Source organism: Littorina saxatilis, linkage group LG9 (genome assembly GCF_037325665.1).
Source record: "Littorina saxatilis isolate snail1 linkage group LG9, US_GU_Lsax_2.0, whole genome shotgun sequence".
In the NCBI taxonomy this organism is placed as follows: domain Eukaryota; kingdom Metazoa; phylum Mollusca; class Gastropoda; order Littorinimorpha; family Littorinidae; genus Littorina; species Littorina saxatilis.
Window position 1 is genome coordinate 28,428,434 of NC_090253.1, and position 21,574 is coordinate 28,450,007.

General features: G+C 44.1%; 1 protein-coding gene across 1 annotated transcript in view; it reads left to right on the forward strand.

The window, feature by feature from the left end:
- Positions 1 to 11,635, forward strand: part of LOC138975790 (LHFPL tetraspan subfamily member 2 protein-like) — a 52,207-nt gene extending 40,572 nt beyond the window's left edge. Inside the window, exon 2 of the mRNA XM_070348544.1 lies at positions 7,630 to 11,635. Coding sequence (XP_070204645.1) covers positions 7,630 to 7,880 — 251 coding nt within the window. The 3' untranslated portion in view covers positions 7,881 to 11,635. The remainder of the gene's footprint in view (positions 1 to 7,629) is intronic.
- Positions 11,636 to 21,574: the final 9,939 nt, after the last annotated feature.

Sequence of the window (21,574 nt, forward strand, 5' to 3'; positions counted from 1 at the left end):
TGCTTTATAACCGTTTTTCTGCTAACGTTAATTTAACGTTGATTTAACGTTTAATGCTAACCGTAAACCAAAATCTAACCATGCAAACGTTAAATTAACGTTAAATTAACGTTAGCATGCTATCAGGGGAGTGCTTTCACTGGTATGATACAATTTAAACACAGGCAGCAACTGGACGGAACAAGTCGCGTATTCCGTAATTTTGTTTGCTTGATTATATACATGTGTTTTTGTTTGTCAACTTCAAAGACCACCGCAACACGGTGGCCTAGTGGTAAGGCGTCCGCCCAGTGAGCGGGAGGTCGTGGGATCGAACCCCGGCCGGGTCATACCTAAGACTTTAAAATTGGCAATCTAGTGGCTGCTCCGGCTGGCGTCTGGCATTATGGGGTTAGTGCTAGGACTGGTTGGTCCGGTGTCAGAATAATGTGACTGGGTGAGACATGAAGCCTGTGCTGCGACTTCTGTCTTGTGTGTGGCGCACGTTAAATGTCAAAGCAGCACCGCCCTGATATGGCCCTTCGTGGTCGGCTGGGCGTTAAGCAAACAAACAAACCAAAAACTTCAAAGACCGCTATCGTAATCCTGTACTGTATTTTAGATGCACAGTTATAAGCATAGCTACTTGTGGACCAATTATTTAATCTTATGTTTGCGGTATTGTTATCTGCAAATATTTGAGCAAAATCGTTTCATCCGAAGATCTCAAGACTTATTCTGACACAAAACTGGGACTCGACTCTGAGAAGAGTACAGCTCCGCAAAGCCTGTTTTCGTCCCATAAACGATGTTTGATGAGGTTTTGTCATCTTCCTCACTGTGTTGTTAAGAGAATTTAGGAATGTTTCCCTTTTGCTCGCGTCGCCGGAACCTCGTTCGACGACACTATAACGTCTCTACAGAAATGTATCGCTGAGTCACGCTGCCGAAAGGCTTCGTCATTTAAACGACACTAAGATGGCGTCGGGCAGCCTGCGGACAGAAATCAACACTTTCGTTTCTTTCTCTCTTTTTAAAAAAAAAATTTATTTTATTTTTTTTTTTAGCTTTGTGAATGTGTGTGTTGGGGGGAAGGGGAGGGTTCGCTCTTTTGGTCTCCAAGAAAGGGAAATTTGTGATTAATCTTTCTAAATGTGAAAAGAGTTTGTCTTTGACGTCTCTCCCCCCCCCCCCCCCCCCCCCGCCCTCTCTCTCTCTCTCTTTCTCTCTCTCGCTCTCTCTCTCTCCCCCCCCCCCCCCCCCCACTGCACTCCTTCATGGCCTTTTCACTGCCCACTCTGCTCGTTAATAACTCCGCGCCTCCCGACACCGGAGAGTTCCCCAGGGGAGATAACTGGGGCTGTGTGATGTGCTGGCGATCATGGAGTAACAATGAGGAGGAACCTGCCTAGACTGACTGAGCAGCTGGGGCAGAGGTTGTTTCGGGGTTGAGGTGATCTCTGCGACTCTTTTAAAGGATTCCGTTGTTGGTTACAAGCAATTTCTTTCTTTGACTTTGACACGGATGTTTTTGTTTGTTTTTGTTTTTTGACGGGCGCAGTGGCCTAGTGGAAAGTCGTTGGTTCGATTCCCGGCCGCGCCTGGTGGGTTAAGGGTGGGGATTTGCTCGATCTCCCAGGTCAAGTTATGTGCTAGTGCCTTATACCCCTTCGTGTGTACACGCAAGCACGACACGCTTTCGTGTGTACTGTTTTGCGTTTCAGCGCAGTCGTCCCTTCAGCTTATAAGGTGAAGAAGCGTTTAAGTGTTCTGCTTTTTCAGCCAATAGACCATCAACGTTTTTGAGTTGTTGTTGGTGTGTTCTTTTCTCCGCTCCTATATTTTTTTTATGTGCTCGATAAAGTAAGTTCGCGTGTTGGCTTCAAACATAAATCATCTTCCTCTGTTCTACGGCAGATTGCTGCTTAGGAAACCATACAACATTTTGAAGTCAAACATTTTGAAGTCATCCTTAGTGGATTGCTCGTAACGCGATCACGTAACCCACGTCAAAGTTATAGGGGTTTGATGAGATATTTTGCTGCTCCTCAGAGGTTCTGAACGAGTTCTAAGAAAAAGATTTGTGATCTTGAATAAAATATATTCAACTTCGGTCATTCTTGCATAGTGTGAGGCCTGAAAAGAAGGAAGCAAGGCAAGGGAGAAATGATTAAAGTAAGCTTATTTGTAGCAAGCAGACTGAAAAGTCAACTGTAAATGAATTTCCACATCAGTTTGTTTGTTTGTTTGCTTAACGCCCAGCCGACCACGAAGGAAAGCATATCAGGGCGGTGCTGCTTTGACATATGACGTGCGCCACACCCGTCGCGATATAACCTTGAACGGTTGAAAACGACGTTAAACACCAAATAAAGAAAGAAAGTGCGCCACACACAAGACAGAAGTCGCAGCACAGGCTTCATGTCTCACCCAGTCACATTATTCTGACACCGGACCAACCAGTCCTAGCACTATAACCCCATAATGCCGGACGCCAGGCGGAGCAGCCACTTGATTGCCAATTTTAAAGTCTTAGGTATGACCCGGCCGGGGTTCGAACCCACGACCTCCCGGCCAACCGTGCCGGTTTCCACATCAGTGGTTGCTCAAATGCTTCATTTGTAGAATACATATGTCCATAAAATACGTTGTGGGCGGGAACAAGATAGGTAAAAATCGACTCTTCAGCATCACCTCGCATAGCTCACAGAAACTAGAGAGCTGTAATAATTAAAATGTACATTAGGCATAGATAATAGTAAACATTTAAGAGATGTAACCATTTATACAACCGCCTTTCTCACCCCCCGTCGTTTTAAGAAATTTGGATTTCACAAAAGGGTTTGGTCTGTTTTTCCTCTTTTCCGAAAAAAAATATCGAAAAGTTAAAAGACTAAATACGTGCCAAAAAAACTAAAACTAAACTTTAACGACCACAATCAGTCCAATCTTACAACCTATTTCCTTGAAAAGAGAACTGCATGTCGTTCGCCTTCCATGACTCAACAGTCTCCAATTTCGTTTAAAAGGTATTTAGCAATTCCATTTGTGCACTGGAATTGCTTCCCCTTTTTGCAGCTCTATTAAATTAATGGCGGGGATAGGGGGCGTGGTTGTTCCGGACGGCAGCGGTGCCGAGCCAGTCGTGGCACAGGAAGAAATTAGCGAAACACTTTGCCAAGAGTTTCCTGCGATTCTTGGGAGCTTCTTTTTTTTAATTCTGTTTTGTTTCAAGGTTCAAATGACTTCAACGGTGCCACTTTTGTCAATGAGTTCCTGAAAGAAATGGCATTACGTCATTACTCGAAGCAAAGGGATACATAAGATTAACTCTTTGCCGAAGTCTTTGTATGTTTGTTTAAAAAGTTAGTGATTCTGTTTTGACGGTTTGTGTGTTTGTAAGTATTTTGAATTTCCATTTTCCGTTTTCGTCGTCCAGTTGAAGATTCTGTATTGTTTTCACTTTCAATTAGCTTTAATTCAGCGCTTTGAGCAGGGTTAAACCCTGGATACATGCGCTATATAAATATTATGCATTATTATTATTATTATTAATTGTGTTATTGTTGTCGCTGGAGGTATTTTTCCTCCTCTTTCCTTTGCGAAGAGGTTGCTACTTGGCCAGCTGAAGTATCTTAAAAACAAATAGAGAAAAACTTTGCCAAGGTGGACCGATATTTCTTTCGGGAGAGTTTGGTTATTTTGTTTTGACTTTAAAGCACCTTCCCGAATGTTTTATTGTTGTTGCATGAGGTTCTTTTATAATAAGGAATCCGCTAATTTTACTTTGCTATTTCTGTGGAGTGCGTTTTTCTGTTTAATTAAGTACCAGCACGTACCTCCACCTGATTAAGTTTGTTTTTACTCGTGATTAGTACTTCGAACTTTACTTAGCTCAGTCTTTGGTTTACTGAGAATTTCCTAGGCCCCCCCCCCCCTCTTTTTACATAGAGGGGGAATCGAGACGAGGGTCGTCGTGTATGTATGTGTGTGTGTGTGTGTGTGTGTGTGTGTGTGTGTGTGTGTGTGTGTGTGTGTGTGTGTGTGTGTGTGTGTGTGTGTGTCTGTCTGTCTGCCTGTCTGTCTGTGCGTGTGTGTGTGTGTGTAGAGCGATTCAGACTAAACTACTGGACCGATCTTTATGAAATTTGACATGAGAGTTCCTGGGAATGATATCCCCGGAATTTTTTTTTCGATAAATACCTTTGATGACGTCATATCCGGCTTTTTGTAAAAGTTGAGGCGGCACTGTCACACCCTCATTTTTCAATCAAATTGATTGACATTTTGGCAAAGCAATCTTCGACGAAGGCCAGACTTTGGTATTGCATTCCAGCTTGGTGGCTTAAAAACTAATGAATGAGTTTGGTCATTAAAAATCGGAAACTTGTAATTAAAATTATTTTTTTATTAAACGATCCAAAAATAATTTCATCTTATTCTTCGTCATTGTCTCATTCCAAAAACATATACATATGTTATATTTGGATTACAAACAAGCTCTGAAAATTAAAAATATGAAATTTATGATTAAAATTAATTTTCCGAAATCGATTTAAAAACAATTTTATCTTATTCCTTGTCGGTCCCTGATTCCAAAACCATATAGATATGATATGTTTGGATTAAAAACAAACTCAGTAAGCTAAAAAGAATAGACATACAGAAAAGCGTGTTATCCTACTCAGCGCGACCACTACCGCACTATTCTGCATGGCTTGTCGATTTCACTGCCTTTGCCACGAGCGGTGGACTGACGAAACTACGAGTATGTGGTCTTGGTGAAAAAAGCAGTGCGTTCAGTTTCATTCTGTGAGTTGGACATCTTGACTAAATGTTGTTATTTCGCCTTACGCGACTTGTGTCTTCTTCTCATGCTTTTCCTTATTTCTAATTATTTTGAAGCGACTTCAATCGTTCACCTTTTTGCCCCTAACTTTAGGGAGTTAGTAATTTGTCCCCCTTCCACTTTTTCCCCGCCTCTCCTAGGCCCCCCCCCCCCCCCCCCCTCCTTTCTCTCTCGCTCTTTCTTGATGGACTTCTGTGGTTCAATTAAGCGCGAGCAATTAGTTTAATTTAGAACGCAAACAGGTGGATGGGTTTCTATCGGCAAATGAAATAAGAGAGGTCAAATGGAGTTTTAAGGATTCCGATGCTTTTGTAATTAATTGTTTTAAAACTAGAGGGGTTTATGGGGGCGTTTGTTCGTTTGATTTTTCTTTCTTTCTTTCTTTCTTTCTGTTTTTGTTTCTGTCTTTAATCTCTTTCTGTTTGTCTTTCTTTCCCTTTCTTTCTGTCTATTTTTCTTCTTTTTTTTGTATTGTGGAATGTCCTATTTTGATTTTGTTTTTTTAAACACCCCACCTGATTTGACTGTCGTTGTGTGGCAAGCGTGTCAGAAATACGACCATAATAATGCTGATTTGACTGTCGTTGTGTGGCAAGCGTGTCAGAAATACGACCATAATAATGCTGATTTGACTGTCGTTGTGTGGCAAGCGTGTCAGAAATACGACCATAATAATGCTGATTTGACTGTCGTGTGGCAAGCGTGTCAGAAATACGACCATAATAATGCTGCTGATGAGTCTGACACCGAGCCAAGAGGAAGCAAACCTTCTGACATGAAGGCTTCTTGCTCGCACAAGCTTAGTCACCTGAATTCGTTACACGACAAAATGACGCTCGTTATGATCAAAAACCGCTAACAGCAGATTGCATTCTGTGATTCTTCTTGAACCCAATGAACCTCAAGTCGCAACATTTTTTAAATCAGAGTCAACCTGCCAGAGTCACTGCAAAGTGACTCAGCCCTCCACCCCCCCCCCCTCCCCTCCCAACCCCGCCTGCCATTCCCATCAGGCCAAGCGGCCGTGGTGACACATTATCCAATTAACCGCCAACCTCGCCTTCAGTGCGGGCCTAACCCGGAAACACCGAGCCGCCATTTTTTCTACCTCATTTCTCTGAAGAGCAATCCGTTTAAAGATATGGCGGCGGCGCGCGCTTTTCCAGACCCGGGAAGGAAGGGTGTCACCTATCAAGGAGGGAGGTACCGAGATTCTGATGGACATTTAAGGCGAGAGAGGGGGCACGGGTGGGGGGGGGGATTGAGGTACTGGAGGGGGGAGGATGTGTGTCCCGGTGGATTTGTCATTGTATTTCCGGAACGTTTAGTTGTGCATAATCTAGCGGAAGCTTGGCGACTGATGCAAGGTGACACTTTGCACCCTGGGAAATATGGAAATAACGAAGAAATGGGGAAAATGAAGAGCCGGGGTGAGACATGGTGAGAGAATGGGGCGGGGGGGGGGGGGGGGGAGGGGGTTAGAGTAATGAGTGGGGCACTAGTGATAAACGGATGGGAGTAGAAAAAGAAGAACAGAGAAAGTGTACAGTACAAAGGAGGATAACAATTATCGAAACAAACAAAGATAAAAACACGAGTGAGAAAAACAAAATTGAGAGCTGGATAGAAAGAGAGAAAGAGACGGACAAACAAACAGACTGACACAGAGAGGAGGGACAGGGAGAGTTGGGAATAGAGAAAAACGGAGAGAGGGATGGCGGGGGAGAGAGAGAGAGGGAGAGGGAGAGCGGGGGAGATAGAGAGAGAGAGGGAGAGAGAGGGAGAGAGAGAGAACGAGAGAGAGAGAGAGAGAGAGAGCGAGAGAGAGAGAGAGAGAGCGAGAGAGAGGGAGAGAGAGAGAGAAAGAGAGAGAGAAAGAGAGAGAGAAAGAGAGAGAGAAAGAGAGAGAGAAAGAAATAGAGAAGATAGAGAGAAGAAGGAGACAGTGACAATGAAAAAGACCAGAAACTATTATACAGGGAATATAATTAAATGCAAATGTTAGGGGAGATGACTTGGTCTGCGAGTGACATTTCTTCCAATTCCGGACTGTTTTCTTTTCTTTCTCTTTTCTTTCTTTTCTGAATTGATGCCAGTACGTTCCCCTTTGTTCCAGACGACATATTGCCTCAGCCAAGTTTTTCTCGTACATAATTTGACAGAACGTTCAGACTCAAATAAAAGTGTAAAAAGCCCACGACACTTGAAGCGTCCGGTTCATGTGTTGATGCTAAGTCCCAAAAGAATGCGAAGTAGAGGGTAACACTTTAAATATGGAGATTGTCAGTTTGTCTGCCTCGTTGTCTGTGTGCCTTTTTAAATTTGAAAGTCTATTTGACGTCGTGCTTGTGTGTGTGTGTGTGTGTGTGTGTGTGTGTGTGTGTGTGTGTCTGTGTGTGTGTGTGCCACGGTGTGTGTGTGCCACGGTGTGTGTGTGTGTGTCTGTGTGTGTGTCTGTGTCTGTGTCTGTGTGTATGTGTGTCTGTGAGTATGTGTGTCTGTGTGTATGTGTGTCTGTATGTCTGTGTCTGTGTGTTCTTCTTCTTCTTCTTCCCCATCCAAAACCTTGCTGACACTTGCTTTTCTTTCTGGACCTTTAAAAAGAAAATAATTCTTCGATAAGGAGTTTAACATCTTCCTTATACTTGCTTGTCAGTATCAACATGTTTCTACTTTTTCTTTATTTTTGGTATGTTTCACTTTTGCTCTGTAGTATACAAGTTACACAAAACGACATGACAACAACAATCATACTTAACAACCACCATGACTCACGCTATCTCTTCCCTGTATCGTTGCAGTGCTCCTGCTGGTCTCCGGCCTGGTGATGTTCCCGCTGGGCTTCTCCACGTCCTTCTTCAGCTACTACTGCGACTCCTCCGGGGCGTTCTGCGTGGGCCACTGCCGCATGGGCTGGAGCTACGTGCTGGCCATCACCGCCACCGCCCTGGCCATCTTCTGCCCCGTGCTGTCCAACTACACTGATGTTACCTTCGACAAGGACGGCAGGGAGGAGAGAGAGGCGGAGAGAGACTTGGTCACTGATGTGTGAAACTAAACGATGGATTTCTAGACTAAATCTCAAAGCCATCTTCTGTCCAGTCCTATCCAACCACACTGTTGTCATTTTTGATAATGATGGTAGGGAGGAGAGAGAGGTGGAGAGAGACTTGGTCACAGATGTGTGAAACTGAACGATGGGTTTCTAGACTGAATCTCAAAGCCATCTTCGCTAATCATCTTCTGCCCGGCGCTGTCCAACTACACTGATATGATGTCACCTTCGACAAGGATGGCAGGGAGGAGAGAGACTTGGTCACCGATGTGTGAAGGGCAGACAGTGTTTGTTATTGTACAAGACATGCCAAACCGCCCTGGCCATTTTGTGTTTGGTGCTGTCTAACTACACTGATGTCACCTTCGACAAGGACGACAGGGAGGAGAGAGAGGTGGAGAGAGACTTGGTCACCGATGTGTGACACTGAACGATGGATTTTCAGAATGAATCTCAAAGCCATCTTCACTCATCATCGTCTGTCCGTTGCTGTCCAACTATATAATATAGGTCCCTGACTGATGTGACCTTCGACAATGATAGTAGGGAGGGGAGAGAAGCGCAGAGAGACTTGGTCACCGATGTGTGAAAGGCAGACGGTGTTTGTTATAGTAACTCATGCAACCAAACCGTGACATCGTCTGTCTAGTGCAGTTCAGCTCCAATGATTTCACTTTTGACAAGGATGCGATGGAGCGTAGAGAGGCCTTTCGTCATAGATGTGTGACACTGAACGATGGATTTTGAGACTGAATCTCACAGCCATCTTCTGTTAAGTCCTCTCTAACTACCCGGATGTCAAAGATGGTATGGAGGGCAGTATGGCAGAAAGAGACCTGGTCACTGATGTCTCGAGCTGTGGAACCGTCATGCCCATTTCTGTCCGTCCAAGTACAACTAATCTGATGTCATATTTTACATGAATGAAGATCGTTTGAAGTAGGCGGAGAGAGACTTGGTCATCGATGTGTGAAACTAGCAGGATTGTTGGGATTCAAAATCTGAATCTCACAGTCGTTGAACGACGACGAGCACATCGACGTCACCTTCGAAAAGGACTTTGAGGATTTTAGGGAGGCAGAGAGAGACTCGGTGACCGATGCGTGAAGGGGGCAATGGTTATCACGGTGCAACTCGGCCAAACCGCCCTTGCCATTGCCTGGCCGGTGCTCTTCGACAATACTGGTGTCACTTTCGACAAGCATGGTAGACAGGTTAGAGAGGCTGACAGAAACTTTCTCACCGCCGATGTTTGAAACTTAACGATGGATTTTAAGACTGAATCTCAAAGCCGTCTTCTGTCCTATGATGGTAGGTAGGGGAGAGAGGCGGAGAGAGAATGGGTCACTGATGTGTGAAGCTAGCAGGATTGCCAATGTCACAAGTTGCAACTCAGTCTCACAGCTGTTCAACTGCCTTGGTCATCATCTGCCCGGTCTGTAAGATTCTCAGAGACAAAGATAAGCCGGATCAAGCCATGTTGGCAGTGCTCTTCGGTGTACCGCGGAATGCGCAGCCAAAGACAGCACGAAACGGATGTGTGACAAATGTAGAAATTTCATGAACAAAATTCTATACCGGAAAAGGAGTTTGAAGATGTGCAATAGACGAATTCCGAAAATAACTCGGTCGGGTTTGCATGGGTTTTGAAAGAGTGAATACCCTTGCTGGTACGGGGACAAACATTGGAGGGGCCAATCACTAGTGAGGGGTGTGTCTGAAACACGTGAACAAGAGCACGCGTACGTGTATTTTCCCCTGAAAAAGCAAGGGTATTCACTGTTTCCCAACCAATACAAACTGACAGAGTTATTTCCGAACCTCGTCTATGCTCAGATACACGAGACTTCAAAAAACGAAATATGGAAGAGAGACTCAGTTCTCTCACACATATCACAGTGATCTAATTTCTCCGGCTCGCGGTGGATGAACTGAGGAACTCCTCAGAATTAGGAGGCTAATGCTGCGGTCTTCGTTTTAATATTGAGGGGTGGGTTCAGGAGGTGATTACTGAGTATCTGACAGAAGGCTGCACTTGCTCCCCCTCCCCGCCCCCCGCCACCCTTCTTTGTGCAATATCTTTGTCTTTATTGGTCAGAGAACTTCAAGATGCCCTAATACCAAAGAAACTGTGTTGCATGTGCAATAACTATTGTGGGTATGAATGATGACATACTGCATACAAGTAATAATGTCACTGTGTGAGACTGTTCTGAGTATAAATTATTACATGCTGCATAATAATGTTATTCTGTGAGACTTTTAAGTAAACATTACTACATGCTGCTCGCATTTTAATGGTATTGTATGAGACTGTTCTGAGTATACATGCTGCATAATATAAAAAAAATTCTGTGAGACTGTTCTGAGTATATGAGACTGTTCTGAGTATACATATTACATGCTGTATTATAAGGTTTTTCTGTGAGACTGTTCTGAGTATAAATTATTACATGATACATAATAATGTTTTAATGTTTCTTGTTCACAAAATGACACTTGTCACCTTTACCCATTACGCTAAATTTAATGTCATTGTCTCCATCTTTTCAGCAATTTCCATCAACAAAAATGCCATACTGTACCTCAACGTGATTGCCACTTGTCCTTTATTAAGATTACCATGGCTATGTATGCTTATCACTTGTCAACTTTGGCTGTAGCTACATTGTGGAACTATATCACCCATTTAGGAATCAGATATAACAGAAGAAAGAAATGAGTTTGTATGTGTGAAGTCTCTTGCCCACCCGAAAGTGCTTCAGGGCCTACGGTCTTGTTTTGCCCTCAGACTAAAAATGGCAAAACACAGTCTGGAGACATCCTGTTCGCTGCCGCGCGAGCCGAGTAAATTTTCCCTCCTTATCTTCACTGCGCTGGCTGCAAAACCCCTCCGCGCGGAGGTGTTTTCAGACACATCAGACACAGGGTGTAACATAGAATTGATCGCAGTACTGAGACGAAAGTATGTAGACAAAAACATTTTCAATCTTTAACTTGGTTTCAGTGTTTGGGAGAATGAAGGAGAGAACGTTACGGGATGTATACCTTTCTTCAAAAAGATTCTCTTCACTTTGAAGCAATGACGTTTCCAAAGCAATAGACAGTCTTCATGTTCAACCAAACACAAGTTTTGAAACCAATTTTCTTCAGTTTAATTCAATCCTACCAGTCACGATTTCCATTATTCTAACACAAAGTTAATTTGGTTTGTCGTTCGACAGTACTGCGATATCAGACGTTTTGGGGTAGGATGCCAGCTAGAAATTCGAACGCTAGACTAATCTAAAGGCTGCGCCAATCCGGAACTTGAAGAAGGTGTGTTTCGAGATTGGAAAGAAAATACTCATTGTGAGTTTTTTGACAGAAATTCAAGAAGAACAAAAATAATAATTTTGACGTGGTGACTTTGAGTGGGGCTGTCTTGATGCGTTGAGGCAGTACAGGATTACCTGCGCTCGAGTGGCTGAACTTTTCAATCGTCGGTTGAAGTTCTTCTAGCGCGTGAAACACGGGATTTGTAAACTTTTTTGAAGGTGACTTTTTTCCAAGGTGCTATTGTATATAATTATATACTGTCTTTCTTATATGCGCGCGTGAGTAAATGTGGTCTGTGAAACTGGTCTTCAATTTCTACACTGTCTGTCTCTCTATCTGTCTGTCCGTCCGTCTGTCTGTCCGTCCGTCTGACTGTCTGTCTGTCTGTCTGTCTCTCTCTCTCTATATGTCTCTGTTTCTGTCTCTCTCTATCTCTCTCTCTCTCTCTCTCTCTCGCTATATATATATATATATATATATATATATAGCTGTCTCTCTGTCTCTGTCTCTCTCTCGATCGCGCTCTCTCTCTCTCTCTCTCTCTCTCTCTCTCTCTCTCTCTCTCTCTCTCTCTCTCTCTCTCTCTCTCTCTCTCTCTCTCTCTCTCTCTCTCTCTCTTTGAATGTTGTATTGAATTTGTTAATATATATATATGTTTGTGCTGTTTGCATTCGAGAGTTGTAAATTGATCTCATGGTTGAATGTGCCGCGTGATCTTCGTTTTTGTTTGAAAATGTGTTGAGTGGTGAATTCTTTGTTTAGTTGTCATGTGTGATCATTTTTGGTTTCATTGTTTGTATCCATGTTATGTTCTGTGTGATATTTTGCTGTTAGATAATGATTTTCTGAAGTGATGATGAGTTTTGAATTGTATTGTGTTATTCAATGTTATGATTTAATAAACAAGAGGTGCAGTTGAACAAGTATTATTTTTAACATGGTGTGTGTGTGTGTGTGTGTGTGTGTGTGTGTGTGTGTGTGTGTGTGTGTGTCTGTCTGTCTGTCTGTCTATTTATTTTGTAAGACTATTAGTACCTGCGTGTGTGTGTCTTTGTGCACGTGTGTGTTTACGTGCCGCACGGGTGTGTGCGTGTGTATTTGTGTGTGTGTGTGTGTGTGTGTGTGGCGGAGGATTTGCGTGCGTGTGTGTGTGTGTGTGTACATACAGGTAGTACCGTATTGTCCTTGTCGCTTGCCGAGTTAGTCAAAGAATGTTTTGAAATTGGTCATCTCTTCATCCAAGCCCTTCACTACCCCACCTGGTCCTCTCGTTTCCCTGCAGATAGCAGTGAATGTGTGTGTTTAATATACGACATCATAGATCCTGATAATTACTGATTATTTTTTTATTTGCGTTTTTTACTCCGATAAATCTTTAAAGAACAGGTTTCAGATACAGCTTTACACCTGCTTGTCAATTCTCACAAACATAACCACACAAGAAAGTACAACACTATTCTGCTCCTCCTGTTTCTTTTTCTCCTCCTCCTCCTCTTCCTCCTCCTCTTCCTCCTCTTCCTCCTCCGCCTCTTCCTCCTCCTCCTCCTTCTCCATTTCCCCCCTTTTGTTTTCTCCCTTTTCTTTATATCCTCGCGACTAATGCAAGCAATTTTTCATCCTGTCCACACTGACGACAGCCATATCATTTTCCGCTGTAAAAAGTCTGATGCCAGTCAGACGAAAACCATAACATTTGATAAAAACATGGTCAGTACTGCGCATAATCTGTCTTCTTGGCACATACGCTGACTGCATGGTTTTTATCACCATGGGAATCAGTCATGTCCCAGGCATTCGCCGCTGCTGCAGATAGCATTGAAGTGTGCGTGTAATATACGACACCATAAATCCTGATTATAGGGATTATTTTCACGAAATTTTTATTTTTTGCCCGTTCTCAATTTTTTTTTTCTTTTTCTAAACGTGTTTCCGCTTCCGGGCCAACATCTCATGACATGCAATTTGTGTTTGTTTTTCGTCGTTTAAAAAAAATAATAATTGTTTAGTTCTTTTCTTCAGTTCTATCATATTACCCACAAGAATCAACACCACAAACCACTCTCGCATTGACGCCTTTTATTTTTTGCCCTGGAGTGCACAAAAGTCAGAATTACACCCTTCTGCAGTTGCGTTCGAATCTGATGTCTCTCTCTCTGTCTGTCTCTCTTAGTCTCTCTCTCTCAGACTCTCTCTCTGTCTCTCTGTCTGTCGCTCTCTCTGTCTCTCTCTCAGACTCTTTCTCTCTCTGTCTCTTTCTCTCTCTGTCTCTCTCTGTCTCTGTCTCTCGGTCTCTCTCTCTGTCTCTCTCTGACTCTGACTCTGACTCTCCCTCTCTATCTCTCTGTCTCTCCGTCTGTCTGTCTGTCTGTCTGTCTGTCTGTCTCTCTCTCTCTCTCTCTCTTTCTCTCTCTCTCTCACACACACACACATGCGCACACACAGACAGACATACACACACACGCACGCATACAAACACACACACACACACACACACACACCCACACGCGCGCACACACTCACACACACACACACACACACACACACACACACACACACACACATAAACGCGCACAGAGAGGGAGGTAGTGGAGGGACTCTGGGGTGAAGGTTGCTAGGTTGCTAGAAAATACTCGCTTTCTCCCTCGAAACGAAAGGCCCAGAGGGATTTTCTCTATCGATGGTCCTCAAGATGCCTGTTAATTTAAGCTACCTAAGAAACAATGTAACAACATCCACTGCCGTGCATCTGCCTGTAAAATTGTTCTCTTATTTAAGACAACAAATAACAAAACAGACATATCTCTTCCTAAAAGTCTCCATAAAGGGAAACCTACGTGAAGCACTGAAACTAAACAAAAACTCGTATGACAGCTGGCAACTATCGCCTTTACAGACAATGCCAAATTCCCACTCTCTTCTCTTTTGTCAGTCAAGTATAAATCTTTGAAGTATTCACGCAGACTATGTAATAAGCTAGTGTAACCGTGCGTGAGATTGGTACGATTGACATTTGGATCAATAGAAGATTTTCCGCTAGAACTTCCGAAATGAATCTCACCTTTACAGTTACAAATAAATGTACTTCTTCCTGGTGGATACACACGATTAATTGAGTCTTATTTCTACCGGGGGGATGTGATCTTGTGCGTGGTCGTCTGGGAAATTGGCTGGACGGTTCGAATCCTGGTTTTTGCTAAACAAAGAATTCACCCGACTCAACACACTGATTTTCAAACAAAAACGAAGACCACGCGGCACATTCAACCATGATATCAATTTACAACTCTCGAAGGCAAACTGCACAAAAATATATGTACACTCTTCAAAAAAAAGTTAAGGATCGGTTGAAAAAACGGATCTAATTATAAAAAATTGCCAAAAAATTAAACATCGACATAATAATTAAAAGATTAATGTGTTTGAATTAACAAATGAACAATGAGTCTTGACCTATAATTTTGTTTGGCAGGCAGAGTTATTTCCCTTTGTGGGACTTCTCAAAAGCTTCTGCATTTTGGAAGAAAAAGGGTGGTTTTTTTATAGCCCCATGAAATTTGCGGAACGCATGCCAGGGCAAAAGGTTGTGATGCACGTGCTACAACAGGGTCCTGGCTATGAACATCGCTCACCAGCTTGTGTTTAAAGGTTGACACGCTGACACAATTATGCACAGTAGCAACATGCCCCCACGAAGAAAACTGAGCGATTTGGATAGAGGAAGGGCAATAGGATGGCTACAAGACGGTGTTGCTGCCAGGCAAGTGGCCCAGAGGCTTGCAGTGGCTCCCTCTGTCATCATCAGACTAAAACAGAGATTCCAAGCAACTGGAAGAGTGCAGGAGCGACAACGTTCTGGTCGGCCCAGAGTCACCACACAAAGAGAGGATCGCTTTATTCAGAGGCAGCTAGGCCATGCAACAAAGAATGGCTAGGGCAAACAACATTAGGCAACGCCTACAAGCTACCACCAACACTGTTGTTAGTGGTCAGACGATCCGAAACCGCTTACACAACTTTGGCTTGCGTGCAAGGCGTCCAGTCCGAGGAACAACCCTGACTGCTAATCACCGAGCAGCTCGCCGAGCCTGGTGCACTCAACATGTGAGGTGGCAACGTCAGCAGTGGGCTCAGGTGTTGTTTACAGATGAGTCCCGCTTTTGCTTGGAACCTGCTGATGGTCGCATCCGAGTGTGGAGGCGTCGCGAAGAGCGCTTTGCAGAAGGCGCTGTTCGGGAACGACAGCGTTTTGGCGGAGGCTCTGTGATGGTCTGGGGAGGGATCGGCACACGTCTAAGGACACCTCTGTACCATGTAGTGGGCAACTTGACCGGTGTCCGCTACCAGAATGAGATCCTGCAACCCCTGGTCGTTCCAGCCCTCCAAGCGATCGGCCCTTGTGCGATTCTTCAGGATGACAACGCACCTCCCCATCGCTCTGCAGCTGTAAACACCTTCATACAGCAGGCCAGGGTCAACAGGATGCTGTGGCCAGCCAACAGCCCGGACCTGAACCCCATAGAGCACATGTGGGACGAGCTTTGTCGTCGGGTAAAGCAACATCACCCTCCTCCTGCCAATCTGGGTCAACTGCTGCAATGGCTCCAGCAGGAGTGGAATGGAGTTCCCAGAGCATTCATATGCAACCTGATCCACTCCATGCACCAACGATGTGTTGAATGACTGGCACACATCCGAGGGCACACGCGTTATTGACACTGATTCACATTGTTGTGAATTCCATTTTCGAGGGTTGTCACGTTTGACACACTCTAGCTAAATTGTCGCTGCCGCGTTCGATCTTTGCTTTGTTTGTCATTACTCCTTGGTTGTTCAATTATATAATTTTAAAAAAATAAAAGAATTCGGTCTTGTCTGTTTTGTGTGGCGTGCTTGTAAAAAAGTGATCTTTAACTTTCTTTGAAGAGTGTATATTAACAAATTCGATAAAACATTCAAAGAGAGAGAGAGAGAGAGAGAGAGAGAGAGAGAGAGAGAGAGAGAGAGAGAGAGAGAGAAAAACAGAGAGAAAGAGAGAGAGTGAGAGAGAGTTGTGTATGGCGTTTGCCTCTCTTTCTCTGTCGGTCGGTCGGTCTGTCTTGAAATCTTGTTTGACGAAAGAATAACGTGCGGACAGCGGTAGAAGGAAGCCATCACTGTAGTCACATGGCAGCGCATGACGCCAGTCTACACTACAATGGAAAAGATAGAACTACACGATTTTAACAGCTGACGACAGGAGGTGTGGTGAAGCAAGTGATGCTGAGTCAAAAACCGTTTATCGTGAAGAGATAGACACATATAGACACAAAGACACAAGGGTAGACACAAGGGCAGACACACAGACAGACCAAAAGAGAGAGAGCAACAGACACACAAAACAGGCATAAACACACAGACACACACACACACACACAGACACACACACACACATTCACGCACACACACATACAGACACACACAGACACACATATACACACATACACACAAAACCCACACGCACACACACACATTAACACACGCACGCACACACACACACACACATTCACACACACACACACACACACACACACACACACACACACACACACACACTCACACGGAGCCCGAGAAAACAGTTACATCAGCCCTAACATCCATTTGGCGATTGCGTATTTTAGACATCAAAGGCCAAGCCTCCAGCCAAGAAAAATACGGAGAAAAAGGACGATGATGGTTTGCTAATATTATGTCAGTACGTGTGAAAGCTAAAGCAAAACCAAGAAAATGGAAAAGACGAAAACGAGAAAAAGAAAAAATATAAGTCAATCGTAAAGTAATTAAAATGGAAAAAAAACGCATGACACAACTCTGAGGTAGCGGCCTATAGCTTTGTCGGTGTAAACATCCAGGAGCCAATGTTTGCTGCAAGAAAGGTAGAAAAAGTTTAAGTAACTGATTAAAAGATAGATCCAGTTTGTCTATGGGCTGAATTTTGTTTTCCATAGTTCTTTCACACTAAGACTTGAAATTGGACGTGTACAAAAGATTACCCAACACCCGTGGACCCACGTGGGGGGGGGGGGGGGTCGGTTGCTGTCAAGGTGGCTCAACGGGTAAAGAGAGAAATGGGGAAGGGGAAAGGTTAATCGTAGCGACTGTTAACACCTGAAACAGAGAGTAAGAGGGAAGACAGAGACAGAGACAGACAGAGACAAAAACAGTGAGACAGAGACTCAGCGACAAAGACAAAGTACAGACATCGACACAGAGAGAGAGAGAGAAAGCGACAGCCGGAGACACTTGGAGACAGAGAGAGACAGAGAGGGACAGAGAGAGACAGAGGAAACGGTGAGAGTGTTGGAAACAGAGAGACAGAGAGAGACAGAAGAAACGGTGAGAGTGTTGGAAACAGACAGACAGAGACTAACAGAAAGACGGCCGGAAAGACAGACAGACAGAGACTGACAGAAAGACGGACAGACAGACAGACAGACAGACAGACAGAGACTGACAGACAGCGACTAAGAGACAGACAGACAGACAGAGACAGACAGACAGAGACTAACAGAAAGACGGACGGACAGACAGACAGACACACATACAGATAGACGTAGACGGACAGACGAACAGACGGACAGACAGACAGAGACAGGATGCATATTATGGAGAGATGGAATGGTTTGGCGCATCGACCAAGCGAACAAGGGACGCTTTACTGCAGGTAGGCTATGTGCATTATGTATGGGATAGTTGTGTGCATGTTTTGACCCTTTATGTGTGTGTGTGTGTGTGTGTGTGTGTGTGTGTGTGTGTGTGTGTGTATGTGTCTAGCTTGTTGGTGTGCTAGTGGTGGTAATGCACAGTGTCAGTGTGTCTGTCTGTGTGTCTGTGTGTCTGTCTGTCTGTCTGTCTGTCCTTTATCATGCGTTGTAATTGTGAAATCACGAAATGATGCCGCAGTCTCAGCAACACATGTAATCGAAGAACAAAGGCCGCCCCACCCCGCAATTTCGGATAGGCTTACTTTACCACGTTATACCTGACATCTTTTTCCTCTCTTTCTCTTTCTTTTTCTGCTGCTTTTTCTTTTCTCGTCCTACGTTTTATTAATTTGTGTCCTCCTCCTTCCCATCTCCTTCTCTCACTTCCTTTATCCTTATCCTCCTTCTTCGCTTCGTTTGCTCCTCCGTCGTCGTCGTCGTCGTCGTCGTCGTCGTCGTCATATTTTTAGGTCTCCTCCTCTACCTTCTTCTCTCTCACTGAGTTTCTCCTTATTCCGTTTTTCTCCCACACTCCAAACTGAGCCTACACCATGCCCATATTCGCGCATGTGTATGCATGTGCGTGCGTGTATGTGCTTAGCTTGTCTTTTTACATTTAGTCAAGTTATGACTAAATGTTTTAACATCGAGGGGGGAATCGAGACGAGGGTCGTGGTGTATGTGTGTGTGTCTGTGCGTGTGTGTGTGTGTGTGTGTGTGTGTGTGTGTGTGTGTGTCTGTGTGTGTGAGTGTGTAGAGCGATTCAGACTAAACTACTGGACCGATCTTTATGAAATTTGACATGAGAGTTCCTGGGTATGAAATCCCCGAACATTCTTTTCATTTTTTCGATAAATGTCTTTGATGACGTCATATCCGGCTTTTCGTGAAAGTTGAGGCGGCACTGTCACGCCCTCATTTTTCAACCAAATTGGTTGAAATTTTGGTCAAGTAATCTCCGACGAAGCCCGGACTTCGGTATTGCATTTCAGCTTGGTGGCTTAAAAATAAATGAATGACTTTGGTCATTAAAAATCTGAAAATTGTAAAAAAATTATTTTTTTTATAAAACGATCCAAATTTACGTTCATCTTATTCTCCATCATTTTCTGATTCCAAAAACATATAAATATGTTATATTTGGATGAAAAACAAGCTCTGAAAATTAAATATATAAAAATTATGATCAAAATTTCTTTTTCGAAATCAATTTAAAAACACTTTCATCTTATTCCTTGTCGGTTCCTGATTCCAAAAACATATAGATATGATATGTTTGGATTAAAAACACGCTCAGAAAGTTAAAACGAAGAGAGGTACAGAAAAGCGTGCTATCCTTCTCAGCGCAACGAATACCCCGCTCTTCTTGTCAATTTCACTGCCTTTGCCACGGGCGGTGGAGTGACGATGCTACGAGTATACGGTCTTGCTGCGTTGCGTTGCGTTCAGTTTCATTCTGTGAGTTCGACAGCTACTTGACTAAATATTGTATTTTCGCCTTACGCGACTTGTTTTTATCTGGCCTAAGAAAATCCCGACCAAGAAATACCAAAGCGCACCAGAGGCAAAACTGACGCACTCTTATCGTTTGACGTATCACAGTCTACCAGAAGAGGGACAAGGGCCGGTGTCACGATTTCATCTTTCGCCTGTGTACATATTTCCCCCTCGACATATACTCAAGACTGAAATGTTGTTTCCTGGTAAAATTAAGAAGTGAAATTATTTATAGACGAAAAGCATGTCAGTTTCTTGCATGTGAAGAAAATTGGTGGTAAATTTGTTTTATAGATTTCACCCCAAAATCGAATTCTTCGAAAACGTGTACCGAGTGGTTACGTCCCTTGAGTAAGAAGGGAAACATTTTAGGATGAATCAAATTTCTAAGTTAAATAAAACAAATTGGTTGGACAAATTTGGCCCCATAAGGTACACAAGGTCGCCAATCAGTACTATCGAAGGGTGTGTTTTTGTTCAGTGTAGAGTTTATACTAGATCAACGAGGCCGAGAAGCGAAATATCAACACAGCGAAAGATGAAAACGTCACACCGGGGGCCATTGGGGGGGGGGGGGGGGGGGGGGTTGTGGAATGGGGTTGCAGTGGAGTTCGGGGTTGGGGACCCCTGAGAGCGCCCAAGAGGCCGTCTCCATGACAGAAGCACCTGTTGGGTTGTCATGGCTACAAGACTTGGACGAACAGCGGGGCTAATTAGAGAAAAGTTGGGGACAGAGACAGATGGGTTTGAACAGGGTTGTCCTGGAAGACATGACGTCTTCTTTACCCTAAAGACCTAAAACGAAAAATAATAGGAAAGCCTTTGCTCTCGTAAATAAGGAAAACAAAATAGTCGTGTACGGTTTGTCTTGAAAAACTTTTATTTTGCTCTGCCACCTAAGTCCCACCCTCCACCCCCCCCCCCCCCCAACCTCCCTCCGCAGGTTTTTAAACAGTTGAAGGATTACAAAAAAACACCCCAAAAATGGCTCTAACAAGCACCAAAAAAAAAGCTCAGCAGATGTTATGAGTGGATGTAAATTTCCTCGGCAGATCCGGCTTTACCACTAAAAAAGGGAAGACAGAACAAAAGAGAGATACAAAAAACACACGAAAAAGTCGTTGCTCACCTAAATAGGGTCGGTCTTGAAACAATGTGCAGGCACTGTGTACTGTGTGAAAGCTTTTATGGGGAGAATATGTTGGAACTTCTGAAACTTCATCATTATATTGTCTTTAGAAACCGCAACAATCGCTTGCATCCAAATCAATACGTCGTTCGCAGATGGCGAAATGATAAAGCACGAACATTCATTGGAGAATAAAAAGAGAGAGAGACAAATGAGAGGCAGAGAGACAGAGTCAGAGACAGAGAGACAGAGTCAGAGACGGACAGACAGTCAGAGACGGACAGACAGAGTCAGAGACGGACAGACAGAGTCAGAGACGGACAGACAGAGACAGAGACAGAGAGACAGAGTCAGAGACGGACAGACAGAGACAGAGACGGACAGACAGAGACAGAGACGGACAGACAGAGACAGACAGACAGAGTCAGAGACGGACAGACAGAGTCAGAGACGGACAGACAGAGTCAGAGACGGACAGACAGAGTCAGAGACGGACAGACAGAGTCAGAGACGGACAGAGTCAGAGACGGACAGACAAAGACAGAGACGGACAGACAAAGTCAGAGACGGACAGACAGAGTCAGAGACGGACAGAGTCAGAGACGGACAGACAGAGACAGAGACGGACAGACAGAGTCAGAGACGGACAGACAGAGAGACAGATAGACAAAGAGAGAGAGAGACGGACAGACAGAGACAGACAGACAGACAGAGACAGACAAAGAGAGACAGAGACGGACAGACAGAGACGGACAGACAGACAGAGACAGACAAAGAGAGACAGAGACAGACAGACAGAGACAGAGACGGACAGACAGAGACAGAGACGGACAGACAGAGTCAGAGACGGACAGACAGAGACAGAGACGGACAGACAGAGACAGACAGACAGAGTCAGAGACGGACAGACAGAGACAGAGACGGACAGACAGAGACAGACAGACAGAGTCAGAGACGGACAGACAGAGTCAGAGACGGACAGAGTCAGAGACGGACAGACAGAGTCA